The 23977-nt window shown below is 40.8% G+C and overlaps 1 protein-coding gene across 2 annotated transcripts in view; it reads left to right on the top strand.

The window, feature by feature from the left end:
* The window catches only part of PLCB1 (phospholipase C beta 1), a 688569-nt gene that overhangs the window by 502038 nt on the left and 162554 nt on the right, over positions 1 to 23977 (top strand). For both annotated transcript variants that reach the window (XM_066234441.1, XM_066234442.1), the window contains exons 11-12: positions 9346 to 9503; positions 21160 to 21242. In XM_066234441.1, coding sequence (XP_066090538.1) covers positions 9346 to 9503; positions 21160 to 21242 — 241 coding nt within the window. The remainder of the gene's footprint in view (positions 1 to 9345; positions 9504 to 21159; positions 21243 to 23977) is intronic.

Genomic DNA, 23977 nt, shown 5'->3' with positions numbered 1-23977 from the left:
GACAACCTATATTTTTTGTAAATATTATAAAGAAGGAGGAAAAAAACAAGTGTTTCCTAATTTGATCCTAAGTTGAGTATTGCTATAGTTTTTAGTAGATCATTAAATTGAAAAATATTAAGACATATATAGGCATACATATCAGATATATTTATATATCTTAACATAGCTTAAAATTCAAGTTTTTAATAAATAGAGGTTTGAATAAGCCGAAATGTTTTTATTATCAAAATATGTTTTCTGAATACTTTCTGCATGGCAGACGTCTAATCACAGGCATTGAAAAGAATTTTAAAAAATTCTACTGGTTAATAAAAAAAAAAGAAAGCTTTATAAACCATGTCAGTCTCTTGCTTCACTCAATTCATTATCCAAATGAATATAAGATAGAGAGACCTGAAAACCACAGCACAATATAACTCTGGGCTCTCATTTAGTATCTGGGAGTTGTAAGTGTTCACCATGCCATAGGAAAGCTTTTGATGTGCTCATGGCCCATTACACAGGGGTGTGCAATTTGCATGGCGGGGTGAGCCAGCAATCCTATGTCTGTAATGACAAGGGCAATCCCTTGTCAGTGGATATTCATAGTCATGTCCAAGATAGTCTCAAAGGGTTCAGCCATTTGGCACCTTAAGCAGTTTTTTCTTCTGAATTCCTTAAAGAGCCCTATTTCTCCTGGCTCTAATGCAATTTGTGTTGGTATCAAGTTGAGTATTGGCCTGGTTTCACACATTCCATGGAAAATAGTTTAGAATAGAAATGACAGAGAGCAATGTAGCCTCCAGACAACCAGAATGGACTATCTCAGGGTGATTCTGTATAACCTGAGACCATCTACTCAGTCATATAGTCTGAGTTCTATCTAGTCATTGAAACTGCAACTTACATGATCTTCAGGAAAATCTGGTTGGCCCTCAATTTACTTGTGATCTACTTTGTCTCAATTGACATTATTCCTAAGAGAAATTCCTGCCATAAAACTTAACTAGATTCATGTTTGACTCATCCCAACCCTGGTCTAGTCATCTCTTGCTGCATTAACAAAACACTCCAAAACTCAGTAGCATAAAACAGCTACCATTTTTTTCTTTTCTTTCTCTCTCTCTCTTTTTTTTTTTTTTTTTTTTTTTTGGATACATGGTTTGCATGTCAGAATTTTAGGCAAGGGGGATGGCTTGTCTCTGTTCCCTGGTGCTTTTGGCCTCAGCGTGGAAGTGAATGGCTCACAGTAACACAAACACAAACACCTCAGGTGCTGGAATCACCTGGAGGCTTCTCCACCAACATGTCTGGCACTTGGGCTGGGCCAATGCAATAGCTGGGCTCAGGTAGGACTGCTGACTTGATTGCCAACAGGAGGCCTCGCCATGTGGCTTCCTCATAGCATTGCAGCCCCAGGTAGATGTACTTCTTATCTGAAGGCTCACAGCTGCCAGAACAACTGTCCCAAGAACAAGGAGATACATCAATTGCCTTTTGCCTTTACCCTCTGAAGTTCTGCCTGTCGCTTATTTATTTGTCCAAATAGCCACAAATCTGCCCAGAGTCAAAGGAAAGGGATGTAAACCAGGGCTCTGGATCAAAGAAGTGTCGGAATACTTTTAGCTTTGTTTTAAAAGCACTAACTTTAAGATGAGAGTGTCCACTTAACTCAGTTCCTTGGATTCGGTTTCCTAGGCATACTTCAAAAAATTCTGCAGCTCCCACTCAAGGTTATAAGCCTTTATAAAGGTTGTTTTTTTTTACCCTTCTCAGGCATTCTTAACCTTTTGGGTACCACTGACGTATTTTGCAGTCTGGTAAAGCCTCTGAACCCTTCCAGTGTTCGCTATATAAAATAAAGTACACAGGAGTAAAAAGGAAATAAATTTTATTGAAATATTTTTATCAAATATGTAGTAAAATAATATACATTTTTATTAACACAATTAAAATTAGTATAAATAATGTTGTGATGTTTGCAATGAGAAGACTGATATGAAAACATCTGTGATTTCTACTCATGACAAAGTCACAGGTCCTATTTATCCTAGTGTGATTTGTGACCTACACTCACGACTAAAGAGAATGTTAAATCTCACAAGGACATTAAAATTAAAGATGTAATATGAGGGGGAGAGGTCTATAAAACCTCAAGTTAAGGGTATAGAACTTTGACTTGATAAAAACCTAAGAAATATAACTTCAAAGATCTTGGTACATAATGGAATCTTGCCTTTTTCATATACTCAGGACAATAAGGATTCCTAAAAATATATACTTCAATGTATGTCTAGTTAAATTTTGGACACTGTACTTGGTTTCATTTACCTGGAGGTCACAGTATGCAATAATTTTACCAATAGTCCTTTCAAGTCCCAAAATACTTTCAATTGATGTACTTAATATACTTTTCCTATTACCTGTCATAAATAATAAATAAGGCAATGATAACAAAATAATTGAATAACAAGGCTGCCTGGATATACACTCTATACACCTTCTTTCAAAGGACATTAATTTTCCCCTTCTATTTATCACTATGAACCTATGGTTTTCAGATTTTATGTTTGTTTGCTCAAAGCCACTATTCCCCTTACAATGTTCAAATTGCCTCAGCTTTACTTGGTGGTAACATTTTTTAGGTGGACTTCTATGTCCTTTTGGCATCAACCATTGATCTTTGAAAATGTCTTTGCTTTCTGGCACATAAAGGTTTTACAGGTTCACCTTGTTCATTTCTGCAAAACACATGGACTCAGACTTTCCCTAATAATTCCTGGCTCCTTTCAGTGGGAAAGAAACTGTATGAGTAACAGCAATATGGACCTTGCTTTGCCCTATGGAATGTTGTTCCGAGATCTTTTCTTTGAACAAAACAAGATACTAAATATATATTTTTCATGTTAAGGCACAGTGCACAAAAGTAATTCCACTCTTAACTCCCAATTTAAATTCTTGATTCTATAGCTATGCTTCCTTTATCAATCTTCATGCCTAACAAATTATTCATAATTATTCATTTGCTTTGCCAACAACACAATAATAGTTCTAAAAAAATTGTTCAAGATTAATGCAAACCAACTACAGAATCCTGTTCAATTTTTACTGTTTTTTTTTAAAACTGCATTTCACTAAAGATTTTCAGTCCAATTAATTTATCCCAGAATCATTGATTTGCCCTTCCTCTGACTAGCTTGGGAAGCACAAATGTGGTACAGAATTCGGCACCATTAGTTAGTTTATTTAGGGTCTTAACATATTAATGACCAATAGCTCTCAAAAGGAAGAACTTACAATTTAGGAATAAGTACACTCTTTTTTTTGATGAAGAATTCAAATAGCTATCTCCAAATTTCTGTATAGTGCTTTTTGTCACCACCATCTGATTCATATACATGATTTCTGAACAAGTAAACCAATTCTCTCAATTATTTTCTATTAGTATTATAATTTACATATTTTCAAATATTCATTATTCATTTTTAAAAACTATGTTACCAATATTAAATGATGTTCTGCTCTTTAGGGTTTTTAAAAAACTTATCTTGCTCACTTTTCTGAGCTATTGTTATTTATTTTTTATTTATTTAGTGATAGAGACAGAGAGACAGAAAGACAGATAGATGGGGACAGACAGGAAGGGAGAGAGATGAGAAGCATCAATTCTTTGTTGCAGCACCTTAGTTGTTCATTGATTGCTTTCTCATATGTGCCTTGACTAGGGGGTTATAGCAGAGCAAGTGACCCCTTGCTCAAGCCAGTGACCTTGGGCTTCAAGCCAGCAACCTTTGGACTCATGTCTATGATCCTACACTTAAGCCAGTGGTGACCCTGCGCTCAAGCTGGTAAGCCCACGCTCAAGTCAAATGAGCCCATGCTCCAGCTGGAGATCTTAGGGTTTCAAACCTGGGTCTTCTGCATCATAGCATCATAGTTCGATGCTCTATCCACTGCACCACTGCCTTGTCAGGCTGAGATTTGTGTTACTATACCAAAGTTTTCAGTATAAAAATCATATTCTAACAATATTACCTTTTCTGAATATTAATGTCTTTTCTTTTCCTGCAGGGGAATTAAAAAGAAGTCCATAAAATTAGCCAAAAAATCACATATAAATTCTAATATAGACTCTTTAAAGCTATGCCTAAAATCCTCTTCTGACTTAAAGATAAAATTTGGTTTTACTTTATACAATATTGTTAGTATCTTTGTTTTAATTATAGAAAAATCTAATGTAGAACTCATATCTCTCAGGAGTCTATGGGTAAATATAACATCAATGATACAGAAATTTAAACTTCCCAAGGTCAATTAAGAATGTTATAAAATAAAAATATAACTAGTGTATGTATAACTAAATACATAGGATCCAATCAAATGTTAAAATTGATACTAAGAAAATGAATTAGATTTTTATACAGGATGGGTTTACAGTTGTCCATGTGGAAACTAATACAATTATTACTAAATAATAATACAAGAATAAACTCTATGTTTTGTACACTCACAAGTGTAAACCTATTTTTGCCACACCCTGTACTTTACAGTCATTTCCAGAACAAGTGGAAACTTTTTCCATAGAAACATTATTTTATATAAAGGGTGTTTGGTGGTATAAGGAAAGTTTTTCAATTTAAATAAATTTTTAAAATGCTAGGTACAAACAAGATAGGCACCTCCTGCAGTATGTTTTTAATATAGGAATAAAGGCTTACAGACTCCAATCATTAAGGTAATGACCAGCCCTCCTCCCCCTATCATCACCCTACTTACTCTCTTAGAGCATTTTAGGAACTGGTATTCCTGAGAAATGACAGTCTAGATTCAAACAAGGAGAATTTTTATATTTAGAATGTTGTCTTTTGTGCATCGAAATGGACTGTAAAAATTAAATCTACAGTATGAAAACCAATCAATTTAGCAATGCATTATTATTTTTATATCTATTTCTCTACTCATTATTGCCCCTTTGTTAACTATCAAGACACCCAGGAGGAAAATCAAATCGGATGATTGAGAGAAATATTTGCACACAATGAGTTGATTTTTAATTATGATGGTCATTTTCTCGGGTTTGGATAGTTTTGGCAGTACATCAAGTAGTGATTATGTTTGAAATTATTATTTTTCCTTGAGAAGTCTACCCTTATGATTCAAAACAAAATTCTCTCTGAATAGAACAGCATGCACTCCTTTCAGCCTGGAGTTTCTCAGCTCTTTGTAAATCTTCCCATATTCCAAACCTTTTGGGAAATAATGGCTCTATATACACCAGCCAGGCAAAATGGTCTAACTGAGTTATTAACATCCTTATTCAACCTAAAAAGGAAAACATAACGTTAGGTTTTAGTTATTCCTCTTATGGACTACATTATCTGATTGAATGTATCAAATAATTATTGAACTCTTCTCTCACATGTATGTTCTTGGCTGCAGAAGAGTTCTAGAAATAATCCAAGGCATAGTGTCACCCTTGTCTGTTTTCCACTGCCAGCCCAGACCACATGTCACTCCCTCATGTCACATGTCTCCACCTCCCTGAGCCCTCAACATATGCAACCCTTTATAACTTATTTTTGGTTTAAAGCACACACAAACCTATGGAGGTTGGGTGGCAGAGTGGAAAGAAGATGAACTGAGTACATTACATAGCCTTTGTTTCTTTGTTTGTTAAATGAAGATATGTTTAAACAGCCAGGGTGTGTTTTGTTGTAATGGGATACAATTATTTCTTTTTAATTGTAGTTTGCAGTCAACATTATTTTGTATTAGTTTCAGGTGTACAGCATAGTTAGTGGTTAGACAGTCATAAACTTTATAAAGTATTCCCCCCTGATGTTTCCAGTATCCACCTGGCATCATACACCATTTTTACAATGGTATTGATTATATTCCCTTTGGTGTACTTTACATCACTGCACCAATCTGTACATCTCAGTCCCTTCACCTTTTCCGCCCATCCCTCCTCCCCTCCTCCCCTCCTCCCCTCCTCCCCTCTTCCCCTCCTCCCCTCCTCCCCTCCTCCCTCCCTCCCCTCCTCCCTCCCTCCCCTCCTCCCTTCCTCCCCTCCTCCCCTCCTCCCCTTCTTCTCTCCTCCCCTCCTCTCCCCCTCCCCTCTGGTTATTCTCTGTTTGTCCCCTGTATCTATGAGTCTGTGTCTGTTTTGATTATTCAGTTGTTTTTTGTTCTTTAGATTCCATATGGTGTTTGTCTTTCCCTACTGACTTATTTAGGATACTATTACTTAATGGTTATAATATTATGGAACCTCATAGTAAGAAGTCCAGAAGCAGGGTGGTTGGCCATTTATTACATCCGGAGTTTATTATGTCATGGGAGGCCCAGATGCTTTCCATCTTTTTGCTCCTTTATGATTTCAAGATGGTGGTGCACCCTGAACATCGCCTCCCTTGGAAATAAGGTCCACACGTGGCACAAGGAAAGACCTTGTCTTGTGAACCTTTGTAAGACTGAGGTGCCCTCAACCTCACCTACTAGGCTTTCCTTACTATTTTATTAGAGCCTGGAGCTTCACCAGACAGCAGTGCCCACATGAATCACTAAGAGGGGCCATAGAAATACTGAGCCTGGCTGAAAATAATTAAGAATTGCCCCAGAGCTAGGGGTGGGAACCTGAGGCATATTAGAACCCAAATAGGAAATTCTATTGGCAAAGAGAGAGAGGAAGAAGAGAAAAAAAAAAGGCAGCCCGAAGTGTAAGACTGCGGTGAGTTTAAACATCCTGGTAAGTACCTGCCTCCATCTACATGGTGAAGGTGAAGAGTATGTCCCATGTCATTTTTTATCCCTAGTATTTTTTCTCCTACAGAAAATGTATTTGGGAAAATGCACAGACTTTGGTCATTAGTAAGGTATATGGTTAAAGCTGCTGTCCCACGTTCCTACCTAAACCATCTCAGGGCAGTTGGATCTATGTTCCAGAGAGTGTCGTGGTCTTTCTAAGGTAGCAGGAAGATACTAGAGAAAATATCAGATCAAACCCATGCCCCTAGAGACAGTCAAGGTGAACAATAAGACCTCCTCTGTATTTTGGACAGTTCTCTCAAGTGTAGTTATGAGATTATATCATATATGTGACCTGAATGGCTCTCACTGCATAGAAAGCAAAGAGAAATAGTCCCTGTTTCCACGTATTTAAAGAGGCAATGTTTATTAAAGAAGCTCACTTAATTAACAGATGCATCATATTCTGAAATTTTCTTACACTGGAGATAGGTAAAAAGAAATACAGGCAGTTCCCAGGTTATGAATGGATAGTTCTGCAGGTTTATTCTTAAGTTGACTTTGTATATAAGTTGGAATAGGTACACTTACTTACCTATTAAATGCAACTCAGACAGATGTTTGTATTAACATAGTATTTCTTTTTACCTTATTTTTGTGCATATAAACACTTAAACATTTTCAAACCTACAGAATCTATCTGGTTTGTACTCTGGGGACTGCTTGTAGATAATGTTAAATGTAAGTATAGGCAATTAATCATCCTCCCTCTGCAAGATGAGAAATTCCTCAGAGCTTGTGGTAATAGAAGGGATTGTTATTTTCACTTTTCTGGTCTCTTCCATCCATGAATGCCTTGGGTAATCTGAGACAAAGCTCAAGTGAATGTAGCCAGACTCCTAAAATGAATGCAGTCAAGTGAGAAGCTGCAGAGCTATGACTTGGGGCACTACCAGGGATTAATCTGAGATGGGGCTCCAGCTCCCAGATTTCATCATGGGCTCGGAATGTACTCCAGGGGGCGTTCTCAGCCAGGCAGAGATGATGTCAGATACTAGTTTCAGAAATAACAAGACTTGAGTGACTCATGAAATGTTATTAATCCCAACCCTTGGCACTCCCCGAGCCCCAGGAGATATATTTATTGGATTTAATCAAATGGAAATAGAATGAGAGGCATGGGATATAATAATGAGGAGTCAGGTACTTCCAGAAAGAAAAATAAACCAGCTTTGAGGCTTTCGGCAGAAAAGGAGAGAATAATGAAGAATATGAATACACATAGTTGGGAAAAAAACCTCTTCAAAATGAATATGTGAGTTTTCTCAAAATATGATTTTGTTGGGAGGCTTCAATTTCTAAAAAGATTATTCCTTGTAAAAATGAACAAGTTTGCTTTAGAGGGATTTTGTTTGGACTTAGGTGTTGGACAATAAACTCAACACACACCCACACACCTCCCACTTGTCAGTATTTTTTTAAGATTCTTTTGCCTCTGACAAACACAATCTCATTGCCTTGCCATGGATTTCAAAACATTAACTGATCAACATTTTAAAGGTATATTAAACTCCTTCTATTTATTCTTTGAGTGACAAAAATAATTGCAAATAAATCCAACAAACGTTCCTTGAACATTTGTTCCAAAATACCCCCCCCCAATTTTAAGAATAACATGTAAATGACAGTCCTGTCTACTTTACTCTCACGATTCCCTTTTCCTCTGCAGCAAAGGCCTTTATTACAACATACTTTGAGGAGATTATAAACAGCCAATTGATTATCTAGCATCAAGAACTCTTTAGATTACTTGGTCAACAATTCTGTGCAAACAGAATTGTGTGTTTAAAATGCCCTATTTTTCCAGTAAAGTGATTATGCAAACCTACTTACTTAATCACCCTTTCAGTGAATTTCCTAGGACTCTAAAGAACTCAAGAATACCATCCTTGTTATGTGATGATTGGGTGTCCTGACATCTGTCTTCTTTGTTCCCTGTCTCCACCAGGCAGATATTGTCCATTTCAAAGTCATTTTGACACTTTTCATCAATGTGTCATCGTTAAACTTACTATTTGAAAAGATGATGGAGGTTTGGAGAGTCTAAATCAGAGACAATCTTTAATGTGGAAAACCAAAGACTTCCATTTGTGTGTTGATGGTAGGCTTGTCCTGAGAGTTATTTATTATTAATCTTAAAAAATAATTTATCAAGAAATAAGTGCCTTCCATTGAATTCTTAAGTGACACAGGAATAGTTTGGCTTCCGTTCCTGCCAGGACGGTTCAGCTGCCTTGGTCATTACAATTCTGATCACTTCACAGGAGTATTTCAGTTCTGGTCACAAAGGTTTTTAATTTGGATGAAGTTATTGTTATTGTTCCAATGCTTGCTTTCTTATATTCTCTTCTCCCTAAAACCATGGCTACGGAGTCGCAACTGCACTTGAAATTATCCCACTGCCTTCTGGTATGTAGAGGCAGAAAAAAAGGCTGAGACAAACTCCTCAATGTCTTAACCACTTTGTTTTCCCATCATTGACGAGCTTTCCTGGGAAGCCACCACCTCTTCCTTGCTCCATGGGACTCTGTGGCTTATTTTGCTGGTGTTTTACAGCTGGTCAGCTGGCTGGAAACTCCTCCGTTGAGATGTATCGTCAAGTGCTCCTGTCCGGCTGTCGCTGTGTGGAGCTGGACTGCTGGAAGGGGCGGACGGCAGAAGAGGAACCGGTCATCACCCACGGGTTCACCATGACAACCGAAATATCCTTCAAGGTAGGTAGTGTGATTGAACATTGCTAAGACTGGCAGCTGGCAAGGAAAAGCCCCGTAAGGTACAAGGTCCCAGGAGTCACAATGAAGTCCACAGGCCATTGACTCATCTTTGCTATTTCACAGGCTGAAGTTTAGCAGTTTTTTCATGGGTAGCTGGTGTCAGGTGAATTGGTTGTTAGAAACCAAATTTAAACAAACTGTCTTAGGAAAGGAAATGCCAAGTTATCTGTCTATTTAGCCATCTTATTCTTTTTTTTTTTTTCTTGCACTTAAATGTAAAAAAGTGCATACAACTTATTTGAACAGTTTAATGAATGGATATACAGTGTATACCCATGTATCTGCCACTTAAGTGAAGAAATAGGGACTTGCTGCACCCCAGAAACACCTGTGCACCCATTTCAATCAGAATGCCCTCCTCACCCCTCGAGAGGCCCCCCGTCCTGACCACTGCAGGGATCATGCCTTTCCTTTTCTTTACAGTTGCGCTAGTTTATGTACAACCGTAAACAGTGTGGTTTCACCAGTTTTTAACTTGATACAAATGGACTCATACTCTAGGATGCATTATTTTGTTTCTTGATTTTTTCACTCTCCATCATTGGAAGATTGATCAATATTATTGTATGTATCTCTCTAGCTCATTTGCTTTCTAGATGATGATGAGGTGAATGACTACTCTTAGTTATCATACAATATTTCATTCTGTGATGCTGCAATGGAATATGGACTCTTCTATGTGGCCTTTGGCTCATTTATACCTAGGGGCACACGGGGAGTCAAAGGCAGGCAGGTCTATGGGTTGTGCACCTAGGGGGCATGCATATTGGGGGAACTGGGCTATCTCAGAGTGTTAAAGAAAACTTATAGGGCTTGGGCATGCATTAGGTGATTTGCGGGGAGGAAAGTTCAAGAAGGCAGGTTTTTCTCTATGGATTGAATGCTGTCAGGAAGCTGAAATAACCTCATGTTGGGATATCTTAAATCTGATCTAGGAGGCTGGAATAAAGCTGTACTTTATAAGAAGCATCAGCCATTCCTATAAGCCAGGAATGGTCACCTCCCTTCTCTTTCCACTTAGGCTCCACCTACACCAGACAGAGCCCACATGCGTTACTGGGACATCTGAGCCCAAATATCCAAGTTTTTTCCTATCCCGACAAGGAGCCATCCTCAGGAACTTAGGGCCATTTGGGCGGGGCTCTCTGGGGTCCTTGGTACCTAGATAGTGACCTAGGAAGGAGATACGTGGGCTTTCCATATTTTCTGGGCTGACTCAGGTTTCTCACCTCCCTGGAAGGGAATTAGCTGAAAAAGGTCAGAGGACAACGTCTAGAGCACAGTTCTCATGGTGTGAAGCCCCATTACCTGGTTGCCTGGTTCTGAGGGCAGAACTGACTCCAGGTCACTCATTCCTGCTCTAAGCAACCAAAACATGGAACCCAAGTATTTGAGTAACTAAGGTAGAGTAGGGACAGGGCCATAGAAAACGGGAAGTTGAGGGTGCTGACAGGCCAAAATATTGGATGAATGAGCCTGACCAGGCGGTGGCGCAGTGGATAGAGAGTCAGACTGGGATGCCGAGGACCCAGATTCAAGACCCTGAGGTCGCCAGCTTGAGCGCGGGCTCATCTGGTTTGAGCAAAAACTGCCTAGCTTGGACCCAAGGTCACTGGCTCGAGCAAGGGGTTACTCTGTCTGCTGAAGGCCCATGGTCAAGGCACATATGAGAAAGCAATCAATGAACAACTAAAGTGTCACAAGGAAAAACTGATGATTGATGCTTCTCATCTCTCTCCATTTCTGTCTGTCTGTCGCTGTCTATCCCTCTCTCCGACTCTGTCTCTGTCCCTGTAAAAAAAAAAATGTATTGGATGAATTAGATGTTAATGTCACTGAGATTGGTGACAAAGCTTTGGATGAAGACGAGAGTAAGCTGCTTGCTGAAGTCTCTGCTGAGTGAAGGGAGCTCGGTAGATGGCGGGTGTGGGGAGGTGCTCCAACTAGTGTGACGGCTTCATGAACACTGAGTTTTATTTTAAAATAATATTGAGAGGAGATATTTCAGAAGTAACATTAGTTGCAACAAATTGCCAGTCTCAGGCTTTTAGGCCTGGGGCACTATTAATGTGATAAAAGAAACAGCTATCACTTGAGAGAGCAACAATAAAGATAAAAGATTTTTAGGAACAGCCAGGTTTCGGCTGAGGCAAACAGATGTCCTGATCAAAGATACTAAGTCTGACAGCAATAAAGATGTGTTCGGAACTAACATCGCTAGCGCCTTAATATGTGTCTAGTGTGCGTCTCTAGGAAATCTGAATTTTCATAATTTCTTAAACTCAAGCTACAATACAATAATTAGAGAAAAATAGCACCTTTCACTATATTTTTACAACAAAGTTTAATATGAGGTTGATTTGAATTCTGATCAAAGTCTTCAAAACTTGTATCTGCTTCTGAAATTGAGCATGCTGAAGGGCTTGCAGTTTCTTTAATGGAAAATCAATGCCCTTTTTTTATTTTTATTTTTCATAGTTGCCCACCCTCCCCTCCCCTGCCATTGTCCTTTGTCAGACATCTAAGATATCGATCCTAAGCTGGTTGGACTCTAAGAAAAGGTGGAGGACAGGTGACCTTGCTGTGGGGTGAGGCCGTTTGGGGCTCACCTGTCTGTAGATGGCTCGAGATGATCTTGATGGAACCCTTACTGAGCTCAGGGACTGATGACCTTGTGCACTGACCCACTGTGAGGACGGGTCCCCTGCCCCCTGGCATACTGTCCCCTCATGTGAGTTCACTTTTTTTTATATTAAGGAAATTCTATTTCCTTAAGAATTTATACGCCTCAAGTTCTTTGAGTTTCTTCAAAGGTATATTTATTTTATGTGGCACATTGACTTTTTTGGCCGCTGCTGCCGAGTCAGCCTAGAGTGACCCCCCCCCTCCATATGCTCGACCGTACAAGTGGTTCTTCGATCTCACCTGTTGATCCCAGAGCCACGGGCTGATTGAATATCTATTCCCGAGCTCCAGATGCACAATTTCTCCACCACATCCAAATACTTGCTGACAGATTTAGAGACGAAAATACTAAATCTAGTCCAGAACACTGCTTCCTCTCCATCCCTGCTGGAGTCAGGCTGTGTGGTGGCCAAAGAGAACAGCACACCCATCCCCCTTCACGTTGGCCTGTCCGACCTTGCTTTCTACTGATGTGCGTTTGCGGGACCGATCATTCTCGCAGAGATGTGGGTGGTGGTACTGTTGATGGGCAAGGACAAGTGTGCGGTGTAGTGATGCCAGTCTGTTTCCTGGACAAACACACAGAGCAGGAATTCTCTATGTCAGGACAGGATCAGGATGAGGCGAGCGAGGCACCTCCCGTGCAGATTTATGGCGGTGCTTACTCTCAGTGTCAGGGAAATGCAAAGCTGACCCCTGAGAATGACTCTCTTTGAATTCTGCATTTGGACACCTCATTGGCCTTACCCTCTGCAGGCTTATCAACATGTGGTCTTCTTTTGCAGAAACTACTGTGTACAGTGACTTAGTAAAAAAGCGTCAGAAGAGAAATGAGGGACAAGGTCCTACATGACCTACCCCCCCCCCCCGTTACCATTTTCTCTCTCACTCACTCAGCTTCCTGTTCACTGGCCTCCTTGTTGCTCCTTGATCAAGGTTGGACGGTCCCACCCACCTCATAGCCTTTGCACAGCTGGTTCCTGCTGCCTGGATTGCTCTTCCCCAGTTATCCGCATGGCTCACCTCTTACCTCCTTGAAGCCTTTCTCAAATGCCACCTGTTCAACGAGGCTATAGGACCACTCTATTCAATACCACAACCAGCCTGACCTGTGGTGGCGCAGTGGGTAAGGTGTCGACCTGGAACGCTGAGGTTGCCGGTCTGAAACCCTGGGCTTGCCTGGTCAAGGCACATATGGGAGTGATGCTTTCTGCTCCTCCCCCCCTTCTCTCTCTCTGACCCCTCTCTCTAAAATGAATAAATAATACCTAAAAAAAATATATTGCAACCAGCCATCATGCCCGCTCCCACAATTCAGACTCTCCCCACTGCCTCTTTGTTTTCCTGTTTGTCAACTGGCACTAATCAGCTTCTATAACTCTGCTTATTTACTTAATTATCATGTCCTTGTTTATTGTCTATCTCCTGCTACCAGAGCGTGAGCTCCACAAAGACAGGGGTCTTTGTCTTGTTTCCCTGATCAGTCCCGAGCACTTTGAAAAGAATCTGGTATTTAGTACCAACTCAATAAATGCGTTTTTTTTTTTTAATGTTCTCATTCCAAAGAATACAGATCAATTAAAGCATAGCTTTCGATTTTAGTCTTCCTTGCCTCTGTTGACCAGGTAAGTGAATTTTGTCTTTGTCTGTGTTTACGTGTGAAATTCCATGTACCATCTAGTGGAGGGGAGTGAAAAGATACTCCCCGTGTTTGCCCGTGTGGTCGACCCTGTGTATTTGCACCTGACCTTCGCAGTCCCATTAGACTATATTCTGTAGTCACAGAATCTAGTGTTTTACAGCAGGAAAATAAACTGATAGTCAGAGTTTGTCGTTTTTATGTCACACGGTTTATCTGCTCTCAGCCTCTGGAATCAGGAAAGCGCCTGCGCTATATATCCCTAAAAGCGAGCGTTCCTATTGGCAGTTACCTACTATTTATTTTACGAGCCAAAATAAAAGGTTATGTTCCGGGAAAGGGGACAGGCTGTAATTCACCCTCTTTCTGGAGAGCTTTTTATTTTGCGCCGTGGATTTATTTATTATTTACCCCATATATCTGCCCTTCTATTTCCTCACCTCATTGCCTCAGCCTTCCTGATGGTCGTGACATAGTCATTCGCCACTGGGTCTTCATTCTCTCGGCTGCGGCTTAGTCTCCTTCCTCCCCACAGGGGACGCCCGCCAGCCCACCCCATCCCCATCCCCATCCCCATCCAAACTGCCCTCTTGTCTCCCACCTCTGGCAGCGACTTTGTAAGCAGCAGCTGTACAAGGTGGAGTACTGGGTAATGCGATAACATATAGGATGAAAATATATTACATTTGAGTGTGTGGTTAAATGGAGCATTTCTGACAATAAAGCTTCATTCTCTGAGAGGAATAATAATTGAGAATGCAATTTAACTGCTACATAAAATGGATATCAAAAACACCCTGCTGTTGCCTGTCAAGGATAAAGGATTTCAAGGGCAGTTTTTCTCACTGGAGGTTAGTAATTGAGCCATATGGTTTATAGATTATTGAACCCAATGTTAGCAGTCTCTGGAAACCGTTTTGGCTTAATAAGGAGCAGCCGTGCAGGAAGGTGCTGTCACATGCCAGTGCCCTCTGAGGACAGCGTCTATAGGAAAGCACGGAACTTTCGACCTGTAACTGTTTTTCATACCCTGGCTGATCTTGTGCACTATGCAAACCATCTCAAGGCAGCATTAAAAAAACAACAAAAGTTCTACAATGGAACTTTTGGACTTTTTAAGTGCTCCCAGTTAAACTTATTAGATGAAATTCAGTACTCGTTTTCTTTGGTTTTAAAGGTTCAAAAATGTTTCCTATGCTGATGGCTAAAGTTATGGAGGAGTTGGGAGAAATGGACAGCAGGTGGCAGGGGGAGGCGATGGGAGGGGAAAAAGGAGAAAGCATGGAAAGCAACTGTGGAGGGGAGGACCCCGCTCTGGAGCCGACCTCGGGGTCTCAGGATCAGCTTCCCCACTTACCGGAGAAGCATCCTTACCAGTCTGAGCCTCGCTCTTGTAAGCATAATGGAGATGATAGTGCTTATCTCCCAGGGTTGTTGACAGCGCTCAAGGATGCTACTTAACAAGTGGACGTTCCTTGAACCCCTGCAGTGAGTACTCTCTAAATGTTAGCTACTGATACTATAACTGAAATTCAAGAAGTCACACTTTACCTTTCTTTCTATGAATAGAATGGTTGTGTTATTATTTATGTGAGGAGTTATTAAATCAGGATAGGGGGTTGTTGAATTAAGACATTTGTAAGTTTGCCGTGGTAGAGGCCCTCCTGATGTCCATACAGCTCAAGGAAGAGGTCAGAAGGCCAAAATGAGCAGCACATGACACACAGCCCAGCCTTGGTTAGAGACCCCCAAGGTTGCTGAGAAGGGTATGACAGGCGAGCTTAGAGGACCTATTGCAAATGCAGGTCCTCGCCGAGTGCACAAGACTAGACGTGCACGGCACCAGAGGCAGGAGAGGGAGAAGTGGGGACACATGGGAGGAAGCCCTAGGAACTCCAGGGCCCTGGTGCAGCTCCGGCCCCACCTGCATCTCTGCTGCGGGGAGAGATGATCAGACCCAGGAACCAGCAAGACAGAGACATGCATTCTCTGCAGGTCCAAGAGCGGGCCCAGAAAAACGCTCCCGCTTCACTGGTCAGAGATAAAGAGAGAGGCCCTTGACCTGGAGGAGAATGTCCACTTTCTAAGGGAGAGGGGGCAGGGTCTCACTCCCTTTGAGGTCTAACTGTCATTGGAGAGAGTCTATAATCAGTCTTCATTATTAGAGGCTGCTGGAACCGTTCTCCAACAGCCAAAGACAACAACCATCATCAGAAAGTTATCAAAGTTTAATTACATTTTACTTATGTCTGCAAGGCTCTCTCTTTCTGTATAAGACCCAACCTTGAATCGAATTTTAGCCATGAACATGTTAAAGCTAACCAGGCTATTGCCTATGGAGTCAACATTCAGGCTTCTGTAATCCAGAATTACCTGTACCTTTGGTTACAATCAAGTTTTAAGCTTTACTTAAGCCAGTGGTCAGAGTGGTCCAGAGGTTGCCAAACCGTATACTTCAGGCCACATTCAGTACGCCACCTGTTTTTATAAATTAAGTTTAGTTGGAACTTAGCCACAATCATGTTTACTCATTATCTGTGGCTGCTTTGGGACTACCGAGGCAGAGTGGAATAGTTTCCATAGAAACCAAATGGCTTCAAAGTCTGAAAATAGTTACAATCTGGTCTTTAACAGGAAAAGTGTGCTGACCTCTGACATAGCCCATAGAAGAACAACTGGAGCACGAGTAGATAAATGTTTCACTTCTATTACTAACATTAAGAGTTTATTCACTTATTTGAAAATATTTAATGACCATTTAGCATGTACCTTGGCACTTCCTAGGCCTTGGGGACAGAGCAGCGGGGAAAACGGAGTGCTTACCTACAAGAAGCTTACATTCTAGTGGGGAGAAGTACACCAAAATAAACGCACACTGCAGCTCAGGAGCTGTACTGAAGGAAAAGAGGGCGAGAGGTTTGCCATTTTTAGCAGTGTGGTGGAAGGAAGGACATTGGTTATGTGACATTTGAGCGGAGACCACCTCTACCCCATTACGGAAGTAAGCCTGGCTTTCAGATAAGAGTGTGCCTAACAAAAGCAACAAAGATAAACAGAAATGAAAGAGATGAAATCATGCTGGGTGTTCTCAAGGAAAAGCAAGAGAAGGTCAGTGGACTGTATCGGGGTAACCAAGGGTGAACAGGAAAAGGAGATGAATTTAGAGAGAGAGCAGGTGCCAGATCTGATAAAGAATTTGAATTTTGCTCTGTTAAGTGGAAAGCTAATGAGAAAGTTTCACTCCAAAGAAGTGCAGTCATCTGATTGGTGTTCAGGAGCCATCACTCTGGCTGTGGTGTAGAATAGCGGGGAAAACATAGAAGCCAGGAAAGCAGGTAAGTACCACTCAGCCTCTGCAAGGTTTTGCTGCAGTAACAAGAGACTCAGAATCTCAGTAATTTAGAACCACAAAGATTTCTTTCTGGCTCAGGTTAGAGGTTGGCTGTTGCTCTGATATTGTCTGCAACCCACATAGAAAGCATAGCCCCAATCTGTAACAATACAAAGCTCGTGGCAGGGGGAAGAGAAATGTCAGAACTACATGAAGGCTCCTGAGACACTGATCAACAGCAGAACATGTCAACTGCACACATATTTCATGGCCACACATGTGGCCATGCCTATTATCAAAGGATCTCACAGGAAGGATTAATGAAATGTGGGAGTGGTGATAAAATCTACCATAGCAGGTACTGCAAAGATTTTGGGATCAGGATAACTTTGGTAGAGGTGTTAAGATGTGGTTACATTTTGAATATATTTTGGACAGAATTACTGATGAATCAAAAGATGTGAGAACAACAAATTGAGCAAGAATGGCTCTAATCTCCATTCCTCTCTGTCTGTCCCTATCTATCCCTCTCTCTGACTCACTCTCTCTGTCTCTGTAAAAAAAAAAAAAAAGTTATAAAAAAAAAGAAAAAAAGAATAGCTCTAATGTGTTTTGCTGATACAATACATACGAGTTTATGAAATGATCAAAATTTATCCTCTCCCTTTGTAGCATTTACCATTCCCTTTCTTTATTATATCTACTCTCAGGATTTTTTTTGTCTGTTTCTTTTTTGTATTTTTTTTTGTATTTTTCCAAAGTTAGAAGGGGGGAGGCAGTCAGACAGACTCCCACATATATCCACCAGGCGTGCCCACCAGCGAGTGATGCTCTGCCCAACTGGGGCATTGCTCTATTGCGGCTGGAGCCTTCTAACGCCTGAGGTGGAAGCCATGGAGCCATCCTCATTGCCCGGGCCAGCTTTGCTCCAATGGAGCCTTGACTGCAGGAGGGGAAGGGAAAGACAGACAGAAAGAAAACGGGGAAGGGTGGAGAAGCAGAGGGGTGCTTCTCTTGTGTGCCTTGACCGAGAATCGAACCCGGGACTTCCACATGCCAGGCCGACACACTAACGCTGATTTCACCAGCCAGGGTTCTACCCTCAGTTTTTATGAAGACTCTGCTCATAGATGGTTACATTCATTAGCTGCAGGAAAGTTACTGTAAATGTCAGTGAATATACACCAGAGTCAGACAAACTTTCCTGGGTGTCTCAGATTCTCCTTTGTGTGACCATGAACAAATTGATTAATATCTCTGAGCCTCCATTTTATAATCTTTAAAATGATGGGTAATGTTTTTCTTATAGAATGTTTATAGCGTGAGATAAGACATGTGTCTGGAACATAATAAATGCTCATTTAATGATACATATTGTTTGTATTAGTAAGAGTCTAAAAGGGAAGGTTGAAGGTGGGTGGGGAGAGAGACACCGGTAAGTAAGTAACCTTAGTTGATCTGAGAATATGTGCCCATCGTAAGCTGAGCGCTTTACTGTCTCCTAATGAGGTCTCACCGCAGGCTTGTGGAATAAAGTTTATCACCGCCACTTTACAGGTCAATAAACCAATGCACAGAGGCAGTAAGTGATTTTCCCCAAGGTCATATAACTTGGAAAACTAAGGAGTAGGACTAAAGCATGTGTCTTTTTGAAACCTGGGCCTGCGCTCAAATAAATAAAATAAAGAATTTAAAATCTTAGTGTAGCTTGCTATTTATGGTGCACTTATTTCTGATGGCATCAACTCTTGTAAAAGTTAAACTGGTCATGTATGAAAGGCAATCTGTGAACTCACTGCTAAGAAATGGTGACCGTGATTATTTTGCTCCACACGAGCACATCCTTCTTAGAGGATATATGCAAATGTAGCACAGAATTAGAAAGCCTTATTTATAGTCTGGGGCCAGGATATAATGAAAGGTAGTCTGGCTTGGATATAAAGGGAGGTAGAAAAGATAGTGAAAAGGCTCAAGCATAAGGAATGAGAGTGGAGTTCCCTACTTGAAAAGAGACTGTGAAAAGAATAAATGCAAATAAAAACAAATGTCTGAATATATAAAAGCACAATAGTATTGAGAGTGATATAATTAAAAATAAGTGAGGCACCACTTTAATACCCGTTCAATATGGAAAATATTTTGAATGTAGAATACCAAAGGATGGTGAATATGCATTGAAATCTTGTCATTGAAGAAGATGAAAAGCAGGAGACTTTAAAAGTATTCATATTCTTTGATTCAGTAATTCCTCTTCTGAGAATTTATTCCCAGAATAATTCAAACTATCAAAAAAATATGAAGATGTTCTTTGTAGAATTATTTGAATGGTAGCTTTAAAATGTCGGTCCCACAACTGGGGAATGCTTAAATCAATTGTGATACTGCTACTCCATAGACTTCTATATAGACACTAAAGCTTATGCCATACACACACAAAAAATATAAGCCCTGGCCAGTTGGCTCAGCAGTACATCATTGGCTCAACCTGTGTATGTCCCAGTTTTGATTCCCCATCAGGGCACACAGGAGAAGCAACCATCTGCTTCTGTACCCCTTCCCTTCTTCATTTTCTCTCTCTCTCTCTTCCCCTCTCACAGCCAGGGTTCAGTTGGACCAAGTTGGTTCTGGGTGCTTAGGATGGCTCCATGGCCTCCTCTCAGGCGCTAAAATAGCTTGGTTGCTGAGCAATAGAGCAACAGACCCAGATGGGCAGAGCATCGCCCTAGGGGGATTGCAGGGTGGATCCCAGTCTGGGCACATGCAGGAGTCTGGCTCTCTGCCTCCTCGCTTCTCACTTTAGACAAGATTGAGGACTGCAGTTCTGACACATGTTGTAGCATGGATGAATGAAAGCATGCTAAATGAAAGATATCACATATATGAAAGACCACATATATATGATTCCATCCATGAGAAATGTTTGGACTAGACATAGTTATGGAGACAGAAGTACACTAGTGGTTGCCTGGGGCAGGAATGGGGGAGTAGGAGGGAGTGACTGCTAACAGGTACATGATTTCTTTTGGGGGTGATAAAAATGTCCTGACTTAGATTGGAATGATGGTTGCACAGCTCTGTGAATATACTAAAAATCATGTCACTGTATACTTTAAATGGGTGAATTATATCCTGATAACAATGTTAAAAAATACAGAGAGTATTTACTATAATTAAAACTAAGTTGTATAGCCTGACCAGGTGGTGCAGTGGATAGAGCATCAGACTGGGATGCCGAGGACCCAGGTTCGAGACCCCGATGTCACCAGCTTAAGCATGGGCTCATCTGGTTTGAGCAAGGGGTTACTTGGTCTGCTGTAGCCCCCCCCCCCAGTCAAGGCACATATGAGAAAGCAATCAATGAACAACTAAAGTGCTACAACAAAAAACTGATGATTGATGCTTCTCATCTCTCTGTGTTCCTGTCTGTCTGTCCCTGTCTATCCCTCTCTCTGACTCTCTCTCTCTCTCTCTCTCTCTCTAAATTAAACAAAACAAAACAAAACTAAGTTATACAAATGCATGAAAAACAAACTAGAATGTCCCAATGCCAACAGTGGTTGGGTTTCAAAGGGTGAATTAATGGGTAAAATGTTTGCTTTCTCTTGTCTAAATTTTTTTTACCATATTAGAGTCCTTTCATGATAAAAAAAAAAAAAGTTGAAGTAATGAGCAAATAGAACCATTTCCCTCTCTTCATAGTTACATCTCCCTTCCACCAAAATTTAGTTTAAGTTTCTTTCTTTATTTATTTTTTTTAACCTTGCTAAGTCAAGAGTCAGAAAATTTACAGTCCATCAGCCTTCACAATCCCTTGTGGACATTTCAGGTCATACAGTTTTCCAAATAATAACTATAACATATGAATGGGTGTAACCTCAAAGGAAAAAAATGCGCACATTAAATTTCTGGCGTATTGACTCTATGTGTGTTCTCATTTTTAGGAAGTGATAGAAGCGATCGCGGAGTGTGCATTTAAGACTTCGCCTTTCCCAATTCTCCTTTCGTTTGAGAACCACGTGGATTCGTAAGTATTTAGCGCCTTCAATAGGGAGTCTTTTTCCCAAATAGGAAATATTTAATAATTGTTCATCTGATGTAAAATTATTTGACATTACTAATGGTGTTCTTCGACTACATTATGAATTAAGTGACATGTTTTCATCTGTATGTGATGGAATTCCTTCATTTTTATCTCATGTACATGGAAATAATTCATTGGACTTGTGGAATCTATTTTCCTGCCATGGTAGGATTTTTTCAGTTGAATACTCCTCTGTTGATGATGCAGTGGAACATATTTTCTTATACCACACCTGTCTTCCGTATTGCAGGGGGCGAGTTTCATCATCTTTCTCCATTAGCTGCTTCTGTTGCATGCAAATTGATGGTCAGTTTTGAAGGCGAAAAGGGACAGTTCTGTACACACTAGAGCTGGTGCAGGGACAGCTGTGGATTCTGTCCTGCCTCTTTGCACTTATGTGGAACTCAGGCCACCAGATGTTCCCGCCATCCTCTTCCCATTGTTTTCTCATTTGTTAGTATTGGCAAATACTTTCCTATTTCTAAGTAGCCTGCCCTGTTTGCTGGGCTTCACAAAGAAAAGGTAGTTCTGACTTAGCTGTTTTATATTCATCTGATGACCCAGGACTAGAGGAAGATATATTTATTTTGAATACGTGGGTATTAGTTTATTGTGTACCTATTCAATTGAAAGGGCTCCAAAATGAAAAATTCTAATCTATACTGAATCAAAATTCAAGAAACTAAAATTCTCGCCCTTGGAATTAATGCCCGAAGACTCTGTAGTAGTGGCCGTCACTGCTCAAACCAGCACGAGGGGAGTCGTCCTCTTTAGTTTCGAGGACCTGAGCCAGTTTTCTCTACAAGCCAACAGCACCTGTCCTAATCTGGCTCACACGGGATGTTGCTTTTCCCGTCCTCACCGCGAGTCTTTTGCAGGTCACCACTTTCCTCTGCCCAGCTAATCTTCATGCATGCCTCACTTCAGCACGTCTTAAAGAAGCAGCCTGCTCAGGTCCACATTTCAGCTTAAGGAATTTCTAAGTAGTGAAATGTGATCATTTGTTAATGTCTGTGTGGTGAGGGACCTTATTTTGAGGTGACCAATTTTATCATTGTTCTGTACGACTGGTGTGCCCTCAGGAAATCCATATTACATTTACCAGCTCATGATTCTGTCTCATTAGAAAACAGTCATCCAATGGATGATGTCATCCTTTGCTACATAGGGTTTCTAACCCTTCTGAGGATCGATGGAAGAGAAAAGAATGTATTCTGTTTCATTGCCGTTTCTCTTCTGATCAAGGGAGCAGCGTCTCCTTCGTCGCTGCGTTCAGTACCTCATGTGCTGCGACAGCCTTGATTTACAGGTGACTTTCCTGCCGCATTTCCTCATCTCTGCCCAACCGTTTGTCACCAGGCTCTAACAATAGGTTGGCATCTCTCTTCCAGGCACTGTAGTTCCCGGCCATGTTGATGTGTTATTTCTTTTTTGGAGAAATATCTCCAAATGTGGCACATTTATTTTTCTTCAGGAAATGTTTCTATGTAAAGTAGACAAAGTGAAAAGCTATTTACAGAATTTACAAATTCATTCTTGATTATCACAGCTGCTACATTGAGCTCTCCCATAAGGTGTCAATAACTAACACAACCCCCAGCATAACAGCCAATATTTATTATGTCCTGAGCAGCGTTCCAAGCATAAGCTCACATAACCCTCACCACAAACCCAGGTGCTCCTAAGAATAAATATTATTGTGATCATTCTTATTTGACAGGATGAAACTGAGGCCCAAATTGGGTGAGTCACTTGCCCAAGGCCATTCAGCCAAACCACAATAGATTTAGGATTTGAATCCAGCTAGTCTGGCTTCAAAAACTCACATAGTTAATCACCACCATCCCCCACACTAAGCAGAAGCTCATGAGTCTTGAAAACATCAAGTAAAGACATCTGAGAACCCCAAAGGCAACTACCTGCAAATGCTCAGGACATTTGTTTTGCAGTCTTTTAACACCAGTCCTACAAAGAGCCAAAGCTGTGCATGAAAATCCTACCTGAGCTGTACATAAAGCAAAAACAACAGTGCCATAATACTGCTCTTTCTGGTTTAAAAATGGGATATAGCTATTAAAAGTTCATTAATAATTCACACATAACAAAAGAAAACAGGAAAGCCACCTCTGTATGCCATGCTATTTATCTCAAACCTTGGAGATAATCTAATGGCAGTGGAATTCAAAGACACCCAAATTCTGTTGTGGGAGGAAGTTGTTGGCTTCATATTTCCGTTGTCCTTGAGCTGCCCATGTCAAAAATCGCTGAGCCACAGTTCTTTCCTGGGAGAACTGTCACACTCCTAGAGAAAACTGATATGCATTCCCTTTGCTGGTAAACTCCAGGCTTGACACGGGGGCCACCTGACCTCATTGCTGGAAGAGGGAGTTGGACAAAATTCATCAGCTGCCACGCTCTCCCACTCAACCTAGGTATAACCTCAGAATCCTTCCCAACACCGTGACCCAGGACACACTCACCAAAGCCGTCTGCAATCTATCTGCCACCTCTAGTGAACCATTTTATTCTCCTGCGTGCTGCGGATACAAAATGACAGGCTCCGATCTCTGGTCCCAGATCCTTTGAATGAAAACCAACTCACACTGGAAAAATATAAAACCTACTGGGTTTTCTGGTTTTCTTTCCAAATATCTGAAATCACCTCTTCATCAATGACA

This window comes from Saccopteryx bilineata, chromosome 6 (genome assembly GCF_036850765.1).
Source record: "Saccopteryx bilineata isolate mSacBil1 chromosome 6, mSacBil1_pri_phased_curated, whole genome shotgun sequence".
NCBI classification, from domain to species: domain Eukaryota; kingdom Metazoa; phylum Chordata; class Mammalia; order Chiroptera; family Emballonuridae; genus Saccopteryx; species Saccopteryx bilineata.
This window is presented reverse-complemented; position numbering and strand designations above follow the sequence as displayed.